At 40.4% G+C, this 14285-nt stretch overlaps 8 protein-coding genes across 8 annotated transcripts; 5 read left to right on the top strand and 3 right to left on the bottom strand.

Moving 5' to 3' along the window:
- The first annotated feature begins 52 nt into the window (after positions 1 to 52).
- LOC120893325 (histone H4) lies at positions 53 to 461 on the top strand. The gene has a single exon (XM_040295129.1). The coding sequence runs from the start codon at positions 94 to 96 to the stop codon at positions 403 to 405; it is 312 nt and encodes a 103-aa protein (XP_040151063.1). The 5' UTR covers positions 53 to 93; the 3' UTR covers positions 406 to 461.
- A 2709-nt stretch (positions 462 to 3170) lies between these two features.
- Positions 3171 to 3536, bottom strand: LOC120898319 (histone H2A-like). The gene has a single exon (XM_040304004.1). It carries the CDS (start codon positions 3534 to 3536, stop codon positions 3171 to 3173), a length of 366 nt encoding a protein of 121 aa, XP_040159938.1.
- A 204-nt stretch (positions 3537 to 3740) lies between these two features.
- Positions 3741 to 4296, top strand: LOC120893303 (histone H2B). Its single transcript, XM_040295107.1, has one exon. It carries the CDS (start codon positions 3818 to 3820, stop codon positions 4190 to 4192), a length of 375 nt encoding a protein of 124 aa, XP_040151041.1. The 5' UTR covers positions 3741 to 3817; the 3' UTR covers positions 4193 to 4296.
- An 815-nt stretch (positions 4297 to 5111) lies between these two features.
- On the bottom strand, positions 5112 to 11514 carry LOC120898317. Its single transcript, XM_040303993.1, has 4 exons — positions 11035 to 11514; positions 8976 to 9326; positions 8807 to 8919; positions 5112 to 5673 (listed from the first exon to the last, which is right to left on the bottom strand). Exons 1-4 carry the CDS (start codon positions 11437 to 11439, stop codon positions 5223 to 5225), a joined length of 1320 nt encoding a protein of 439 aa, XP_040159927.1. The 5' UTR covers positions 11440 to 11514; the 3' UTR covers positions 5112 to 5222.
- LOC120893333 (histone H4-like) lies at positions 5846 to 6256 on the top strand. Its single transcript, XM_040295138.1, is given in 2 exon segments — positions 5846 to 6061; positions 6063 to 6256. Coding segments are annotated over 2 exon segments (312 nt in total). The 5' UTR covers positions 5846 to 5887; the 3' UTR covers positions 6201 to 6256.
- LOC120893294 (histone H2A) lies at positions 8629 to 9406 on the bottom strand. The gene has a single exon (XM_040295098.1). It carries the CDS (start codon positions 9342 to 9344, stop codon positions 8970 to 8972), a length of 375 nt encoding a protein of 124 aa, XP_040151032.1. The 5' UTR covers positions 9345 to 9406; the 3' UTR covers positions 8629 to 8969.
- Positions 9549 to 10104, top strand: LOC120893299 (histone H2B). The gene has a single exon (XM_040295104.1). The coding sequence runs from the start codon at positions 9626 to 9628 to the stop codon at positions 9998 to 10000; it is 375 nt and encodes a 124-aa protein (XP_040151038.1). The 5' UTR covers positions 9549 to 9625; the 3' UTR covers positions 10001 to 10104.
- Positions 11515 to 11651: 137 nt separating the features above from the next.
- LOC120893332 (histone H4) lies at positions 11652 to 12061 on the top strand. Its single transcript, XM_040295137.1, has one exon. It carries the CDS (start codon positions 11694 to 11696, stop codon positions 12003 to 12005), a length of 312 nt encoding a protein of 103 aa, XP_040151071.1. The 5' UTR covers positions 11652 to 11693; the 3' UTR covers positions 12006 to 12061.
- Positions 12062 to 14285: the final 2224 nt, after the last annotated feature.

Here is a 14285-nt window from a genome sequence, read left to right as displayed (position 1 = left end):
AAAGTATAAATAGGGACGTTGAGCTCGAAAACGCTCATTCGTGATCGTCAATTTAAAGTTGGAACATCGTGAACGTACAATCCTGTGCTCATCATGACCGGAAGAGGAAAGGGAGGAAAAGGTCTGGGTAAAGGAGGAGCCAAGCGTCACCGAAAAGTGCTGCGGGATAACATCCAGGGCATTACCAAGCCCGCCATCCGCCGTTTGGCTCGGCGCGGAGGAGTGAAACGTATCTCCGGCCTCATCTACGAGGAAACCCGTGGCGTCCTGAAAGTATTTCTGGAGAATGTGATTCGTGATGCGGTCACTTACACTGAACACGCCAAGCGTAAGACCGTCACCGCTATGGATGTGGTGTATGCTCTGAAGCGTCAGGGCCGCACTCTGTACGGTTTTGGAGGTTAAATTTATCTCTATAAAACTTCCATGTGGAGTCTCAAATCAAACGGTCCTTTTCAGGACCACAATACATTACTCAAGAGCTGTGTCTTTCGCAACATTAAAATGTTTTATTTGAGAGAAAAAATGTCTATGATGGCTTCGAATGGTGTGCGTATAACATTTTACTCGCATAACAAGCACTCACACTGCTGTATATTCAGTGCATTTACATGAGATGGCGTTTTGTGAATGTGTTTTTTAACTTATACGTATCCGTTTGAAGCGTTCGCAAAAGCAACGATTGAAGTGTTTGTTAAAATGAATCATTTTTCTCTCTTGCGTTTTTTTTATCTAAATTTTCTAATAAAAATATTTTTTTTAGAGCAAACCTCTCATCCTCTAGAAGCAATAATCGCCGCGTGGATCATACCGTTTTTTGCATCAGCTCTAATCTGACTTATACATGCGCATCGTTCATGTATACTTGGGATAACTCATCAAAAGAAGGAAATCGGGTGAAAAAAACTACACCGTTTACATAAAGTTTATGAATTTATTATAACAGCCAACAGCGTCAATGTTGCCTTTGAATCCGTAAATCACTCAATGCTTATTTCAAAACTATCAAGCTATGGAGTAAATGGGGCGCTAGTTCATTGGCTCTCCTGTTATTGAAGTGATAGGCATATTACAGTGAATATTTCCTTCTCTCTATTTGCACCATTCACCAACACGTCCGGGGATCCACGTTTCTCGGCCCTATGCTATTTAAAAATTTATAAATGACGTTATTTACGTTATACCAGATTGCGAAAAATTGTTTTATGCAGATGATATGAAAATGTTCCTACCGGTACCAGATCAAACCGATTGTTTAACTCTTCAAAACTGTTTAATTCGATTTAACTCATACCCACCAAATACTTTCTGCAAGATTTGCTATCAGGGTGCTATGAACATGAAGAAATTAACTCCACCTCCAAAATCTATGCTGTTAACTGAATGCTATATATTTTCTTGGGATACTGACTTCATTTGGTATACTGACTTAGCGATGCTCCGCTAGCGATGCTTACATTTTGGTTTGTACATTTGGCAATTGTTCCCCAGCTTCCGTTATCATTAAAATGTTTCCCAGTTATTATCCAGGACAAACACCCTGGGACCTCATAGATCGCATAATGAATTATTTGGGAAAAGTAACGCTCAGCCCTCTACGTTACGCTAGCGTTACAAGTAACGTCTGTCTAGCGCAAACCCAAGCAGCATTTTTGAACGCCTGGATAAGCAAATCGTCGTGGATAAGCAAATTGAGGTAAAAGTAAGGCTCAGCCCTCTACGTTACGCTAGCGATACGCGTAACGCCTGTTTACCACAAACCCAAGCAACATTTTTGAACGCCTGTTTTAACCGCCGTGGATAAGCAAATCAATAGATTATCATGTCTTAATATCGTGTTTTTACATGATAATTAGAAAAGCAACAATTTTTGAACAAACATTAAAAAGAACAGCAATTGCAAAGATAACACTCATTGATAATTCATGAGTATAAATAACTAATATTATTACTATTAGGCTATCATTTTTAACAGCAATCAGAGTTGTAACAACTTCACGTATTATAATAATAACAATCTTACACATAAAAATGGTTACTTTTAAAAATGATTATTTATTTATTTTCCCATTGATAAAGCAGGATAATGAAATACATACAAATATTTACTACCTTCATTAACCTCAATTTAAAAAGAGCCCTCGCACCTAAAGTAAAGCTTATTCACAATATGCGGAAACATAGATTGAATAGGTAATAATTATATTTCATATACATTATTAATTTATTAATATTTTTAATATTTTATACTTTCTAATCATAGGAAATGTTACTAAAATTGAAAGCTTTTGGGGTGTTAATGAACTTTTCAAAAATACTGCTTGGGAATTTTAAAAGGCATGTAACGCTTCTCATATGTAACGTAGATCACTGAGCCTTACTTTTACCAATTATTTAGATGGCGTTGCTACTGGTTGCAGGGACTTTGATCACCACTAGATGGCGTTATTGAATGTGGAGTTGCATATGCGTTAGGGCATTTCAATACTTTGTATTTTATAGGCATTCCTACATTGCAAATCATTTTATTGTTTCAAACAACGAAACACTTTAAAATGCTTCACAAATTTGGGTAACTGGTGATTAAGATGAAGGGTGAAGGGAAACATTTATAAGTATGGTTGTTTATTTGAACCTTCCTAATTTTTGGTCCAACTTTTTAAAGCCATTGTCAACGTTTCCCGATATATTTAAAGCCAAACTTTTGTGAGAACCTAAGGCTACCTAAACGCACAACATTTTTCGGCAATCGACCCTTTCAACATTTTCCCGTGGTTAACGATAAATCAGGTAAAAGTGTCCTTTACTGTTTTCAGAAAAAGTCAACACGCAGGTATCACTGGTTGTATTTATATGGTAAAACCAACCCTCTTGAACAAGCTACCTGGAAAATCTTATGCATCGCTTATGATATGCTGCATTTTGTAGAATTCGTAGTGAGAGGTTACAGAATTGAAAATATTAAGGGATGCTTTTTGTGCCAAAGGACGGCACATTTTTCATTTACATTTTGTACACAGTTTCAAGCACGGTTCTTGATATATCTGGATTTTTTTCCTTCTGGTTCTCCCATAACAGCATAAATCGAATAAAATGTCTTTGGCAAAGTAATTTGTCGCCCTGAAAAGGACGGTTTTGGGTTTGAGATGAAGGAAGCTTTGTCACACCGTTTAAGCCTTCTTTTCGGTCTTCTTGGGCAGCAGCACGGCCTGAATGTTGGGCAGCACACCACCCTGAGCGATGGTTACTCCGGACAGCAGCTTGTTCAACTCCTCGTCGTTGCGGATGGCCAGCTGCAGATGACGCGGGATGATGCGCGTCTTCTTGTTGTCACGGGCAGCGTTTCCGGCCAACTCAAGCACTTCAGCGGCCAAGTATTCCATGACGGCTGCCAGATACACGGGTGCTCCGGCACCGACGCGCTCGGCATAGTTACCCTTGCGCAGGAGACGATGAATACGGCCAACGGGGAACTGAAGACCGGCACGGTTGGAACGGGACTTTGCCTTTCCCTTTACCTTTCCACGGCCAGACATGGTTAGATTTGATTGGGGTACGTTTGTAAGGGATCACGAACAACACGATGTTCTCCTTGAGAAGGGTCTTTTATAATAGAACAATTTTGACCCGACCGATGCTTATATAGCAGCTTATTCGTGCTGCCCGATACTCGTTTGGAATTTTTCGAGCTGCACGATACGTATTCTCTCTCACAGCCCGTTATAAGCGATCGGAGAGCTCGGAATTTTTCTAGAACGCAATCACCCGTTGAATCATACACATCGTGTCCCAGTGTTGAGTGAATTTTTCCGTCGAAATGGCACCCAAAACCAGTGGAAAAGCTGCGAAGAAGTCTGGCAAGGCCCAGAAAAATATTTCCAAGTCCGACAAGAAAAAGAAGCGCAAGACCCGCAAGGAAAGCTACGCTATTTACATCTACAAAGTGTTGAAGCAAGTCCACCCGGATACTGGCATCTCTTCGAAGGCCATGAGCATCATGAACAGTTTCGTCAACGATATCTTCGAACGCATTGCTGCTGAGGCATCCCGCTTGGCGCACTACAACAAGCGTTCGACGATCACGTCCCGCGAAATCCAAACCGCTGTTCGTCTGCTGCTGCCTGGTGAGCTTGCCAAGCACGCCGTCTCCGAAGGAACGAAGGCTGTCACAAAGTACACCAGCTCGAAGTAAGCCACTGAAATGATTGGCTTCTTTTCATGAACCTCTCTTAAATCGGTCCTTTTCAGGACCACAAACCGCATTCAAACAAAGAATTATCCTTCGTTTCATCTGCACCAGCGAATTAGCGCTTTAATTTCAGGGTGTCCGTCTTCGTCAACGTTATTGTTCAGTTTGTTGCGTTTGCCTGTACTAAATGGCATTAGTGCAGGTAAACGCAGCCATATCCTAAGTTTGTTTGCGAACTTTGTATTGGAAAACAATGATGCTGTGATTGACATTAAAGTTCTGCGTTGTTCATTGTAAATATTAATGTTAAATAGAACCTTAGCACGTTTAAAAAAAACATTAAAAAAAAAAGTCCGCACTGGTTGGAAGCGTTTTGCGAGGTGAAATTGAAAATGGAGTTTCGTGTATCATGAATGATGAATAGAAGTCGTTTCGCTCGTTGTATGACAATCATTTTTTAATTAAATTTTCCTCGCGCATACGAGGATAATTTATCGACAAAGCAACCAATAGCAGCTTATGTGTCGTGAGTCAAATGTTGTAATAGATTTGTTCGATTTTAAACTTGCTTATAAGGATTGAAGGGTCGTCTTCTTAAGCGTTTGAATTAAAGTGTGTATAAGCATCAGTTAAGTTGTTTGTGTCGAACATTTGTTGTAAAATATATAGTCATACTATTCGTTCGTAGTTTGTCGTTAGCTGCGATGTTGGTATAATAGTCATAGGTAATATAGATGGTAATAAAGTATTGATCAATATAGTCAAAATCCTCAGATGCCCTATTAAAAAGCGAAACTTTGACAAGAAAAAGTTAAAATACCTCCCATAACATTGATTATTTAAAACAAATTTTCCCCTTTTCACACTTTCCTCGTTACAACAAAACGACATACGTGAAGGTATGTACAATTTCATAATAGCAATCGAAAGAAAATTCTTGGAATGTTCAACAGTATTGGTGGTCCTGAAAAGGACCGTTTTGAGAAGGAAATGCCCCGTTTAGACAGGGACCGCTTCCGGATGCATGGACGATTTAGGCACGTTCTCCGCGGATGCGACGGGCCAGCTGGATGTCCTTGGGCATGATGGTGACGCGCTTGGCGTGGATGGCGCACAGATTCGTGTCTTCGAACAGACCAACTAGATACGCCTCGCTGGCTTCCTGCAGCGCCATGACGGCTGAGCTCTGGAAGCGGAGATCAGTCTTGAAGTCCTGGGCGATCTCACGCACCAAGCGCTGGAATGGCAGCTTGCGGATAAGCAGCTCGGTCGACTTCTGGTAGCGACGGATTTCTCGGAGGGCCACCGTTCCCGGACGGTAACGATGCGGCTTCTTCACTCCTCCGGTGGCCGGGGCACTTTTACGAGCAGCCTTGGTGGCCAGCTGCTTGCGAGGAGCCTTACCTCCAGTCGATTTACGAGCGGTTTGCTTGGTACGAGCCATTTCACTTCGGGAGCGTAGGTTTCGTTGAGCACGGAGCGAACTTGTTTATTTGACAAAAGTTGAACGTTAAATGATGAAACTGCTCGAACAAGAGCTCTTTTATGCGCTTGCCAACCCTTGTTTTCTCTCATCTTAAGAGCAAGAGGGAATGCGTGGATGAAAAAGTATAAATAGGGACGTTGAGCTCGAAAACGCTCATTCGTGATCGTCAATTTAAAGTTGGAACATCGTGAACGTACAATCCTGTGCTCATCATGACCGGAAGAGGAAAGGGAGGAAAAGGTCTGGGTAAAGGAGGAGCCAAGCGTCACCGAAAAGTGCTGCGGGATAACATCCAGGGCATTACCAAGCCCGCCATCCGCCGTTTGGCTCGGCGCGGAGGAGTGAAACGTATCTCCGGCCTCATCTACGAGGAAACCCGTGGCGTCCTTGAAAGTATTTCTGGAGAATGTGATTCGTGATGCGGTCACTTACACTGAACACGCCAAGCGTAAGACCGTCACCGCTATGGATGTGGTGTATGCTCTGAAGCGTCAGGGCCGCACTCTGTACGGTTTTGGAGGTTAAATTTATCTCTATAAAACTTCCATGTGGAGTCTCAAATCAAACGGTCCTTTTCAGGACCACAATACATTACTCAAGAGCTGTGTCTTTCGCAACATTAAAATGTTTTATTTGAGAGAAAAAATGTCTATGATGGCTTCGAATGGTGTGCGTATAACATTTTACTCGCATAACAAGCACTCACACTGCTGTATATTCAGTGCATTTACATGAGATGGCGTTTTGTGAATGTGTTTTTTAACTTATACGTATCCGTTTGAAGCGTTCGCAAAAGCAACGATTGAAGTGTTTGTTAAAATGAATCATTTTTTCTCTCTTGCGTTTTTTTTTATCTAAATTTTCTAATAAAAATATTTTTTTTAGAGCAAACCTCTCATCCTCTAGAAGCAATAATCGCCGCGTGGATCATACCGTTTTTGCATCAGCTCTAATCTGACTTATACATGCGCATCGTTCATGTATACTTGGGATAACTCATCAAAAGAAGGAAATCGGGTGAAAAAAACTACACCGTTTACATAAAGTTTATGAATTTATTATAACAGCCAACAGCGTCAATGTTGCCTTTGAATCCGTAAATCACTCAATGCTTATTTCAAAACTATCAAGCTATGGAGTAAATGGGGCGCTAGTTCATTGGCTCTCCTGTTATTGAAGTGATAGGCATATTACAGTGAATATTTCCTTCTCTCTATTTGCACCATTCACCAACACGTCCGGGGATCCACGTTTCTCGGCCCTATGCTATTTCAAAATTTATAAATGATGTTATTTACGTTATACCAGATTGCGAAAAATTGTTTTATGCAGATGATATGCAAATGTTCCTACCGGTACCAGATCAAACCGATTGTTTAACTCTTCAAAACTGTTTAATTCGATTTAACTCATACCCACCAAATACTTTCTGCAAGATTTGCTATCAGGGTGCTATGAACATGAAGAAATTAACTCCACCTCCAAAATCTATGCTGTTAACTGAATGCTATATATTTTCTTGGGATACTGACTTCATTTGGTATACTGACTTAGCGATGCTCCGCTAGCGATGCTTACATTTTGGTTTGTACATTTGGTAATTGTTCCCCAGCTTCCGTTATCATTAAAATGTTTCCCAGTTATTATCCAGGACAAACACCCTGGGACCTCATAGATCGCATAATGAATTATTTGGGAAAAGTAACGCTCAGCCCTCTACGTTACGCTAGCGTTACCAAGTAACGTCTGTCTAGCGCAAACCCAAGCAGCATTTTTGAACGCCTGGATAAGCAAATCGTCGTGGATAAGCAAATTGAGGTAAAAGTAAGGCTCAGCCCTCTACGTTACGCTAGCGATACGCGTAACGCCTGTTTACCACAAACCCAAGCAACATTTTTGAACGCCTGTTTTAACCGCCGTGGATAAGCAAATCAATAGATTATCATGTCTTAATATCGTGTTTTTACATGATAATTAGAAAAGCAACAATTTTTGAACAAACATTAAAAAGAACAGCAATTGCAAAGATAACACTCATTGATAATTCATGAGTATAAATAACTAATATTATTACTATTAGGCTATCATTTTTAACAGCAATCAGAGTTGTAACAACTTCACGTATTATAATAATAACAATCTTACACATAAAAAATGGTTACTTTTAAAAATGATTATTTATTTATTTTCCCATTGATAAAGCAGGATAATGAAATACATACAAATATTTACTACCTTCATTAACCTCAATTTAAAAAGAGCCCTCGCACCTAAAGTAAAGCTTATTCACAATATGCGGAAACATAGATTGAATAGGTAATAATTATATTTCATATACATTATTAATTTATTAATATTTTTAATATTTTATACTTTCTAATCATAGGAAATGTTACTAAAATTGAAAGCTTTTGGGGTGTTAATGAACTTTTCAAAAATACTGCTTGGGAATTTTAAAAGGCATGTAACGCTTCTCATATGTAACGTAGATCACTGAGCCTTACTTTTACCAATTATTTAGATGGCGTTGCTACTGGTTGCAGGGACTTTGATCACCACTAGATGGCGTTATTGAATGTGGAGTTGCATATGCGTTAGGGCATTTCAATACTTTGTATTTTATAGGCATTCCTACATTGCAAATCATTTTATTGTTTCAAACAACGAAACACTTTAAAATGCTTCACAAATTTGGGTAACTGGTGATTAAGATGAAGGGTGAAGGGAAACATTTATAAGTATGGTTGTTTATTTGAACCTTCCTAATTTTTGGTCCAACTTTTTAAAGCCATTGTCAACGTTTCCCGATATATTTAAAGCCAAACTTTTGTGAGAACCTAAGGCTACCTAAACGCACAACATTTTTCGACAATCGACCCTTTCAACATTTTCCCGTGGTTAACGATAAATCAGGTAAAAGTGTCCTTTACTGTTTTCAGAAAAAGTCAACACGCAGGTATCACTGGTTGTATTTATATGGTAAAACCAACCCTCTTGAACAAGCTACCTGGAAAATCTTATGCATCGCTTATGATATGCTGCATTTTGTAGAATTCGTAGTGAGAGGTTACAGAATTGAAAATATTAAGGGATGCTTTTTGTGCCAAAGGACGGCACATTTTTTCATTTACATTTTGTACACAGTTTCAAGCACGGTTCTTGATATATCTGGATTTTTTTCCTTCTGGTTCTCCCATAACAGCATAAATCGAATAAAATGTCTTTGGCAAAGTAATTTGTCGCCCTGAAAAGGACGGTTTTGGGTTTGAGATGAAGGAAGCTTTGTCACACCGTTTAAGCCTTCTTTTCGGTCTTCTTGGGCAGCAGCACGGCCTGAATGTTGGGCAGCACACCACCCTGAGCGATGGTTACTCCGGACAGCAGCTTGTTCAACTCCTCGTCGTTGCGGATGGCCAGCTGCAGATGACGCGGGATGATGCGCGTCTTCTTGTTGTCACGGGCAGCGTTTCCGGCCAACTCAAGCACTTCAGCGGCCAAGTATTCCATGACGGCTGCCAGATACACGGGTGCTCCGGCACCGACGCGCTCGGCATAGTTACCCTTGCGCAGGAGACGATGAATACGGCCAACGGGGAACTGAAGACCGGCACGGTTGGAACGGGACTTTGCCTTTCCCTTTACCTTTCCTCCCTTTCCACGGCCAGACATGGTTAGATTTGATTGGGGTACGTTTGTAAGGGATCACGAACAACACGATGTTCTCCTTGAGAAGGGTCTTTTATAATAGAACAATTTTGACCCGACCGATGCTTATATAGCAGCTTATTCGTGCTGCCCGATACTCGTTTGGAATTTTTCGAGCTGCACGATACGTATTCTCTCTCACAGCCCGTTATAAGCGATCGGAGAGCTCGGAATTTTTCTAGAACGCAATCACCCGTTGAATCATACACATCGTGTCCCAGTGTTGAGTGAATTTTTCCGTCGAAATGGCACCCAAAACCAGTGGAAAAGCTGCGAAGAAGTCTGGCAAGGCCCAGAAAAATATTTCCAAGTCCGACAAGAAAAAGAAGCGCAAGACCCGCAAGGAAAGCTACGCTATTTACATCTACAAAGTGTTGAAGCAAGTCCACCCGGATACTGGCATCTCTTCGAAGGCCATGAGCATCATGAACAGTTTCGTCAACGATATCTTCGAACGCATTGCTGCTGAGGCATCCCGCTTGGCGCACTACAACAAGCGTTCGACGATCACGTCCCGCGAAATCCAAACCGCTGTTCGTCTGCTGCTGCCTGGTGAGCTTGCCAAGCACGCCGTCTCCGAAGGAACGAAGGCTGTCACAAAGTACACCAGCTCGAAGTAAGCCACTGAAATGATTGGCTTCTTTTCATGAACCTCTCTTAAATCGGTCCTTTTCAGGACCACAAACCGCATTCAAACAAAGAATTATCCTTCGTTTCATCTGCACCAGCGAATTAGCGCTTTAATTTCAGGGTGTCCGTCTTCGTCAACGTTATTGTTCAGTTTGTTGCGTTTGCCTGTACTAAATGGCATTAGTGCAGGTAAACGCAGCCATATCCTAAGTTTGTTTGCGAACTTTGTATTGGAAACAATGATGCTGTGATTGACATTAAAGTTCTGCGTTGTTCATTGTAAATATTAATGTTAAATAGAACCTTAGCACGTTTAAAAAAACATTAAAACAAAAGTCCGCACTGGTTGGAAGCGTTTTGCGAGGTGAAATTGAAAATGGAGTTTCGTGTATCATGAATTGATGAATAGAAGTCGTTTCGCTCGTTGTATGACAATCATTTTTTAATTAAATTTTCCTCGCGCATACGAGGATAATTTATCGACAAAGCAACCAATGGCAGCTTATGTGTCGTGAGTCAAATGTTGTAATAGATTTGTTCGATTTTAAACTTGCTTATAAGGATTGAAGGGTCGTCTTCTTAAGCGTTTGAATTAAAGTGTGTATAAGCATCAGTTAAGTTGTTCGTGTCGAACATTTGTTGTAAAATATATAGTCATACTATTCGTTCGTGGTTTGTCGTTAGCTGCGATGTTGGTATAATAGTCATAGGTTATATAGATGGTAATAAAGTATTGATCAATATAGTCAAAATCCTCAGATGCCCTATTAAAAAGCGAAACTTTGACAAGAAAAAGTTAAAATACCTCCCATAACATTGATTATTTAAAACAAATTTTCCCCTTTTCACACTTTCCTCGTTATAACAAAACGACATACGTGAAGGTATGTACAATTTCATAATAGCAATCGAAAGAAAATTCTTGGAATGTTCAACAGTATTGGTGGTCCTGAAAAGGACCGTTTTGAGAAGGAAATGCCCCGTTTAGACAGGGACCGCTTCCGGATGCATGGACGATTTAGGCACGTTCTCCGCGGATGCGACGGGCCAGCTGGATGTCCTTGGGCATGATGGTGACGCGCTTGGCGTGGATGGCGCACAGATTCGTGTCTTCGAACAGACCAACTAGATACGCCTCGCTAGCTTCTTGCAGCGCCATGACGGCTGAGCTCTGGAAGCGGAGATCAGTCTTGAAGTCCTGGGCGATCTCACGCACCAAGCGCTGGAATGGCAGCTTGCGGATGAGCAGCTCGGTCGACTTCTGGTAGCGACGGATTTCTCGGAGGGCCACCGTTCCCGGACGGTAACGATGCGGCTTCTTCACTCCTCCGGTGGCCGGGGCACTTTTACGAGCAGCCTTGGTGGCCAGCTGCTTGCGAGGAGCCTTACCTCCAGTCGATTTACGAGCGGTTTGCTTGGTACGAGCCATTTCACTTCGGGAGCGTAGGTTTCGTTGAGCACGGAGCGAACTTGTTTATTTGACAAAAGTTGAACGTTAAATGAGGAAACTGCTCGAACAAGAGCTCTTTTATGCGCTTGCCAACCCTTGTTTTCTCTCATCTTAAGAGCAAGAGGGAATGCGTGGATGAAAAAGTATAAATAGGGACGTTGAGCTCGAAAACGCTCATTCGTGATCGTCAATTTAAAGTTGGAACATCGTGAACGTACAATCCTGTGCTCATCATGACCGGAAGAGGAAAGGGAGGAAAAGGTCTGGGTAAAGGAGGAGCCAAGCGTCACCGAAAAGTGCTGCGGGATAACATCCAGGGCATTACCAAGCCCGCCATCCGCCGTTTGGCTCGGCGCGGAGGAGTGAAACGTATCTCCGGCCTCATCTACGAGGAAACCCGTGGCGTCCTGAAAGTATTTCTGGAGAATGTGATTCGTGATGCGGTCACTTACACTGAACACGCCAAGCGTAAGACCGTCACCGCTATGGATGTGGTGTATGCTCTGAAGCGTCAGGGCCGCACTCTGTACGGTTTTGGAGGTTAAATTTATCTCTATAAAACTTCCATGTGGAGTCTCAAATCAAACGGTCCTTTTCAGGACCACAATACATTACTCAAGAGCTGTGTCTTTCGCAACATTAAAATGTTTTATTTGAGAGAAAAAATGTCTATGATGGCTTCGAATGGTGTGCGTATAACATTTTACTCGCATAACAAGCACTCACACTGCTGTATATTCAGTGCATTTACATGAGATGGCGTTTTGTGAATGTGTTTTTTAACTTATACGTATCCGTTTGAAGCGTTCGCAAAAGCAACGATTGAAGTGTTTGTTAAAATGAATCATTTTTCTCTCTTGCGTTTTTTATCTAAATTTTCTAATAAAAATATTTTTTAGAGCAAACCTCTCATCCTCTAGAAGCAATAATCGCCGCGTGGATCATACCGTTTTTGCATCAGCTCTAATCTGACTTATACATGCGCATCGTTCATGTATACTTGGGATAACTCATCAAAAGAAGGAAATCGGGTGAAAAAAACTACACCGTTTACATAAAGTTTATGAATTTATTATAACAGCCAACAGCGTCAATGTTGCCTTTGAATCCGTAAATCACTCAATGCTTATTTCAAAACTATCAAGCTATGGAGTAAATGGGGCGCTAGTTCATTGGCTCTCCTGTTATTGAAGTGATAGGCATATTACAGTGAATATTTCCTTCTCTCTATTTGCACCATTCACCAACACGTCCGGGGATCCACGTTTCTCGGCCCTATGCTATTTAAAAATTTATAAATGACGTTATTTACGTTATACCAGATTGCGAAAAATTGTTTTATGCAGATGATATGAAAATGTTCCTACCGGTACCAGATCAAACCGATTGTTTAACTCTTCAAAACTGTTTAATTCGATTTAACTCATACCCACCAAATACTTTCTGCAAGATTTGCTATCAGGGTGCTATGAACATGAAGAAATTAACTCCACCTCCAAAATCTATGCTGTTAACTGAATGCTATATATTTTCTTGGGATACTGACTTCATTTGGTATACTGACTTAGCGATGCTCCGCTAGCGATGCTTACATTTTGGTTTGTACATTTGGTAATTGTTCCCCAGCTTCCGTTATCATTAAAATGTTTCCCAGTTATTATCCAGGACAAACACCCTGGGACCTCATAGATCGCATAATGAATTATTTGGGAAAAGTAACGCTCAGCCCTCTACGTTACGCTAGCGTTACAAGTAACGTCTGTCTAGCGCAAACCCAAGCAGCATTTTTGAACGCCTGGATAAGCAAATCGTCGTGGATAAGCAAATTGAGGTAAAAGTAAGGCTCAGCCCTCTACGTTACGCTAGCGATACGCGTAACGCCTGTTTACCACAAACCCAAGCAACATTTTTGAACGCCTGTTTTAACCGCCGTGGATAAGCAAATCAATAGATTATCATGTCTTAATATCGTGTTTTTACATGATAATTAGAAAAGCAACAATTTTTGAACAAACATTAAAAAGAACAGCAATTGCAAAGATAACACTCATTGATAATTCATGAGTATAAATAACTAATATTATTACTATTAGGCTATCATTTTTAACAGCAATCAGAGTTGTAACAACTTCACGTATTATAATAATAACAATCTTACACATAAAAAATGGTTACTTTTAAAAATGATTATTTATTTATTTTCCCATTGATAAAGCAGGATAATGAAATACATACAAATATTTACTACCTTCATTAACCTCAATTTAAAAAGAGCCCTCGCACCTAAAGTAAAGTTTATTCACAATAGGCGGAAACATAGATTGAATAGGTAATAATTATATTTCATATACATTATTAATTTATTAATATTTTTAATATTTTATACTTTCTAATCATAGGAAATGTTACTAAAATTGAAAGCTTTTGGGGTGTTTATGAACTTTTCAAAAATACTGCTTGGGAATTTTAAAAGGCATGTAACGCTTCTCATATGTAACGTAGATCACTGAGCCTTACTTTTACCAATTATTTAGATGGCGTTGCTACTGGTTGCAGGGACTTTGATCACCACTAGATGGCGTTATTGAATGTGGAGTTGCATATGCGTTAGGGCATTTCAATACTTTGTATTTTATAGGCATTCCTACATTGCAAATCATTTTATTGTTTCAAACAACGAAACACTTTAAAATGCTTCACAAATTTGGGTAACTGGTGATTAAGATGAAGGGTGAAGGGAAACATTTATAAGTATGGTTGTTTATTTGAACCTTCCTCATTTTTGGTCCAACTTTTTAAAGCCATTGTCAACGTTTCCCGATATA

The sequence above is a fragment of the Anopheles arabiensis genome, chromosome 2, assembly GCF_016920715.1.
Source record: "Anopheles arabiensis isolate DONGOLA chromosome 2, AaraD3, whole genome shotgun sequence".
NCBI classification, from domain to species: domain Eukaryota; kingdom Metazoa; phylum Arthropoda; class Insecta; order Diptera; family Culicidae; genus Anopheles; species Anopheles arabiensis.
This window is presented reverse-complemented; position numbering and strand designations above follow the sequence as displayed.

Excerpts from the sequence above, each read along its gene's own strand:
- LOC120893325 (XM_040295129.1), top strand. The coding sequence starts at position 94 with ATGACCGGAAGAGGAAAGGGAGGAAAAGGTCTGGGTAAAGGAGGAGCC.
- LOC120898319 (XM_040304004.1), bottom strand. The coding sequence starts at position 3,536 with ATGTCTGGCCGTGGAAAGGTAAAGGGAAAGGCAAAGTCCCGTTCCAAC.
- LOC120893303 (XM_040295107.1), top strand. The coding sequence starts at position 3,818 with ATGGCACCCAAAACCAGTGGAAAAGCTGCGAAGAAGTCTGGCAAGGCC.
- LOC120893294 (XM_040295098.1), bottom strand. The coding sequence starts at position 9,344 with ATGTCTGGCCGTGGAAAGGGAGGAAAGGTAAAGGGAAAGGCAAAGTCC.
- LOC120893299 (XM_040295104.1), top strand. The coding sequence starts at position 9,626 with ATGGCACCCAAAACCAGTGGAAAAGCTGCGAAGAAGTCTGGCAAGGCC.
- LOC120898317 (XM_040303993.1), bottom strand. The coding sequence starts at position 11,439 with ATGGCTCGTACCAAGCAAACCGCTCGTAAATCGACTGGAGGTAAGGCT. Across the intron at positions 8,920-8,975 it reads CCAAGAAGACCGAAAAGAAG|GGCGACAAATTACTTTGCCA; the intron begins GCTTAAACGGTG and ends CGTCCTTTTCAG. Across the intron at positions 5,674-8,806 it reads CTTGAAACTGTGTACAAAAT|TTCGCTCCGTGCTCAACGAA; the intron begins GTAAATGAAAAA and ends CAAATAAACAAG.
- LOC120893332 (XM_040295137.1), top strand. The coding sequence starts at position 11,694 with ATGACCGGAAGAGGAAAGGGAGGAAAAGGTCTGGGTAAAGGAGGAGCC.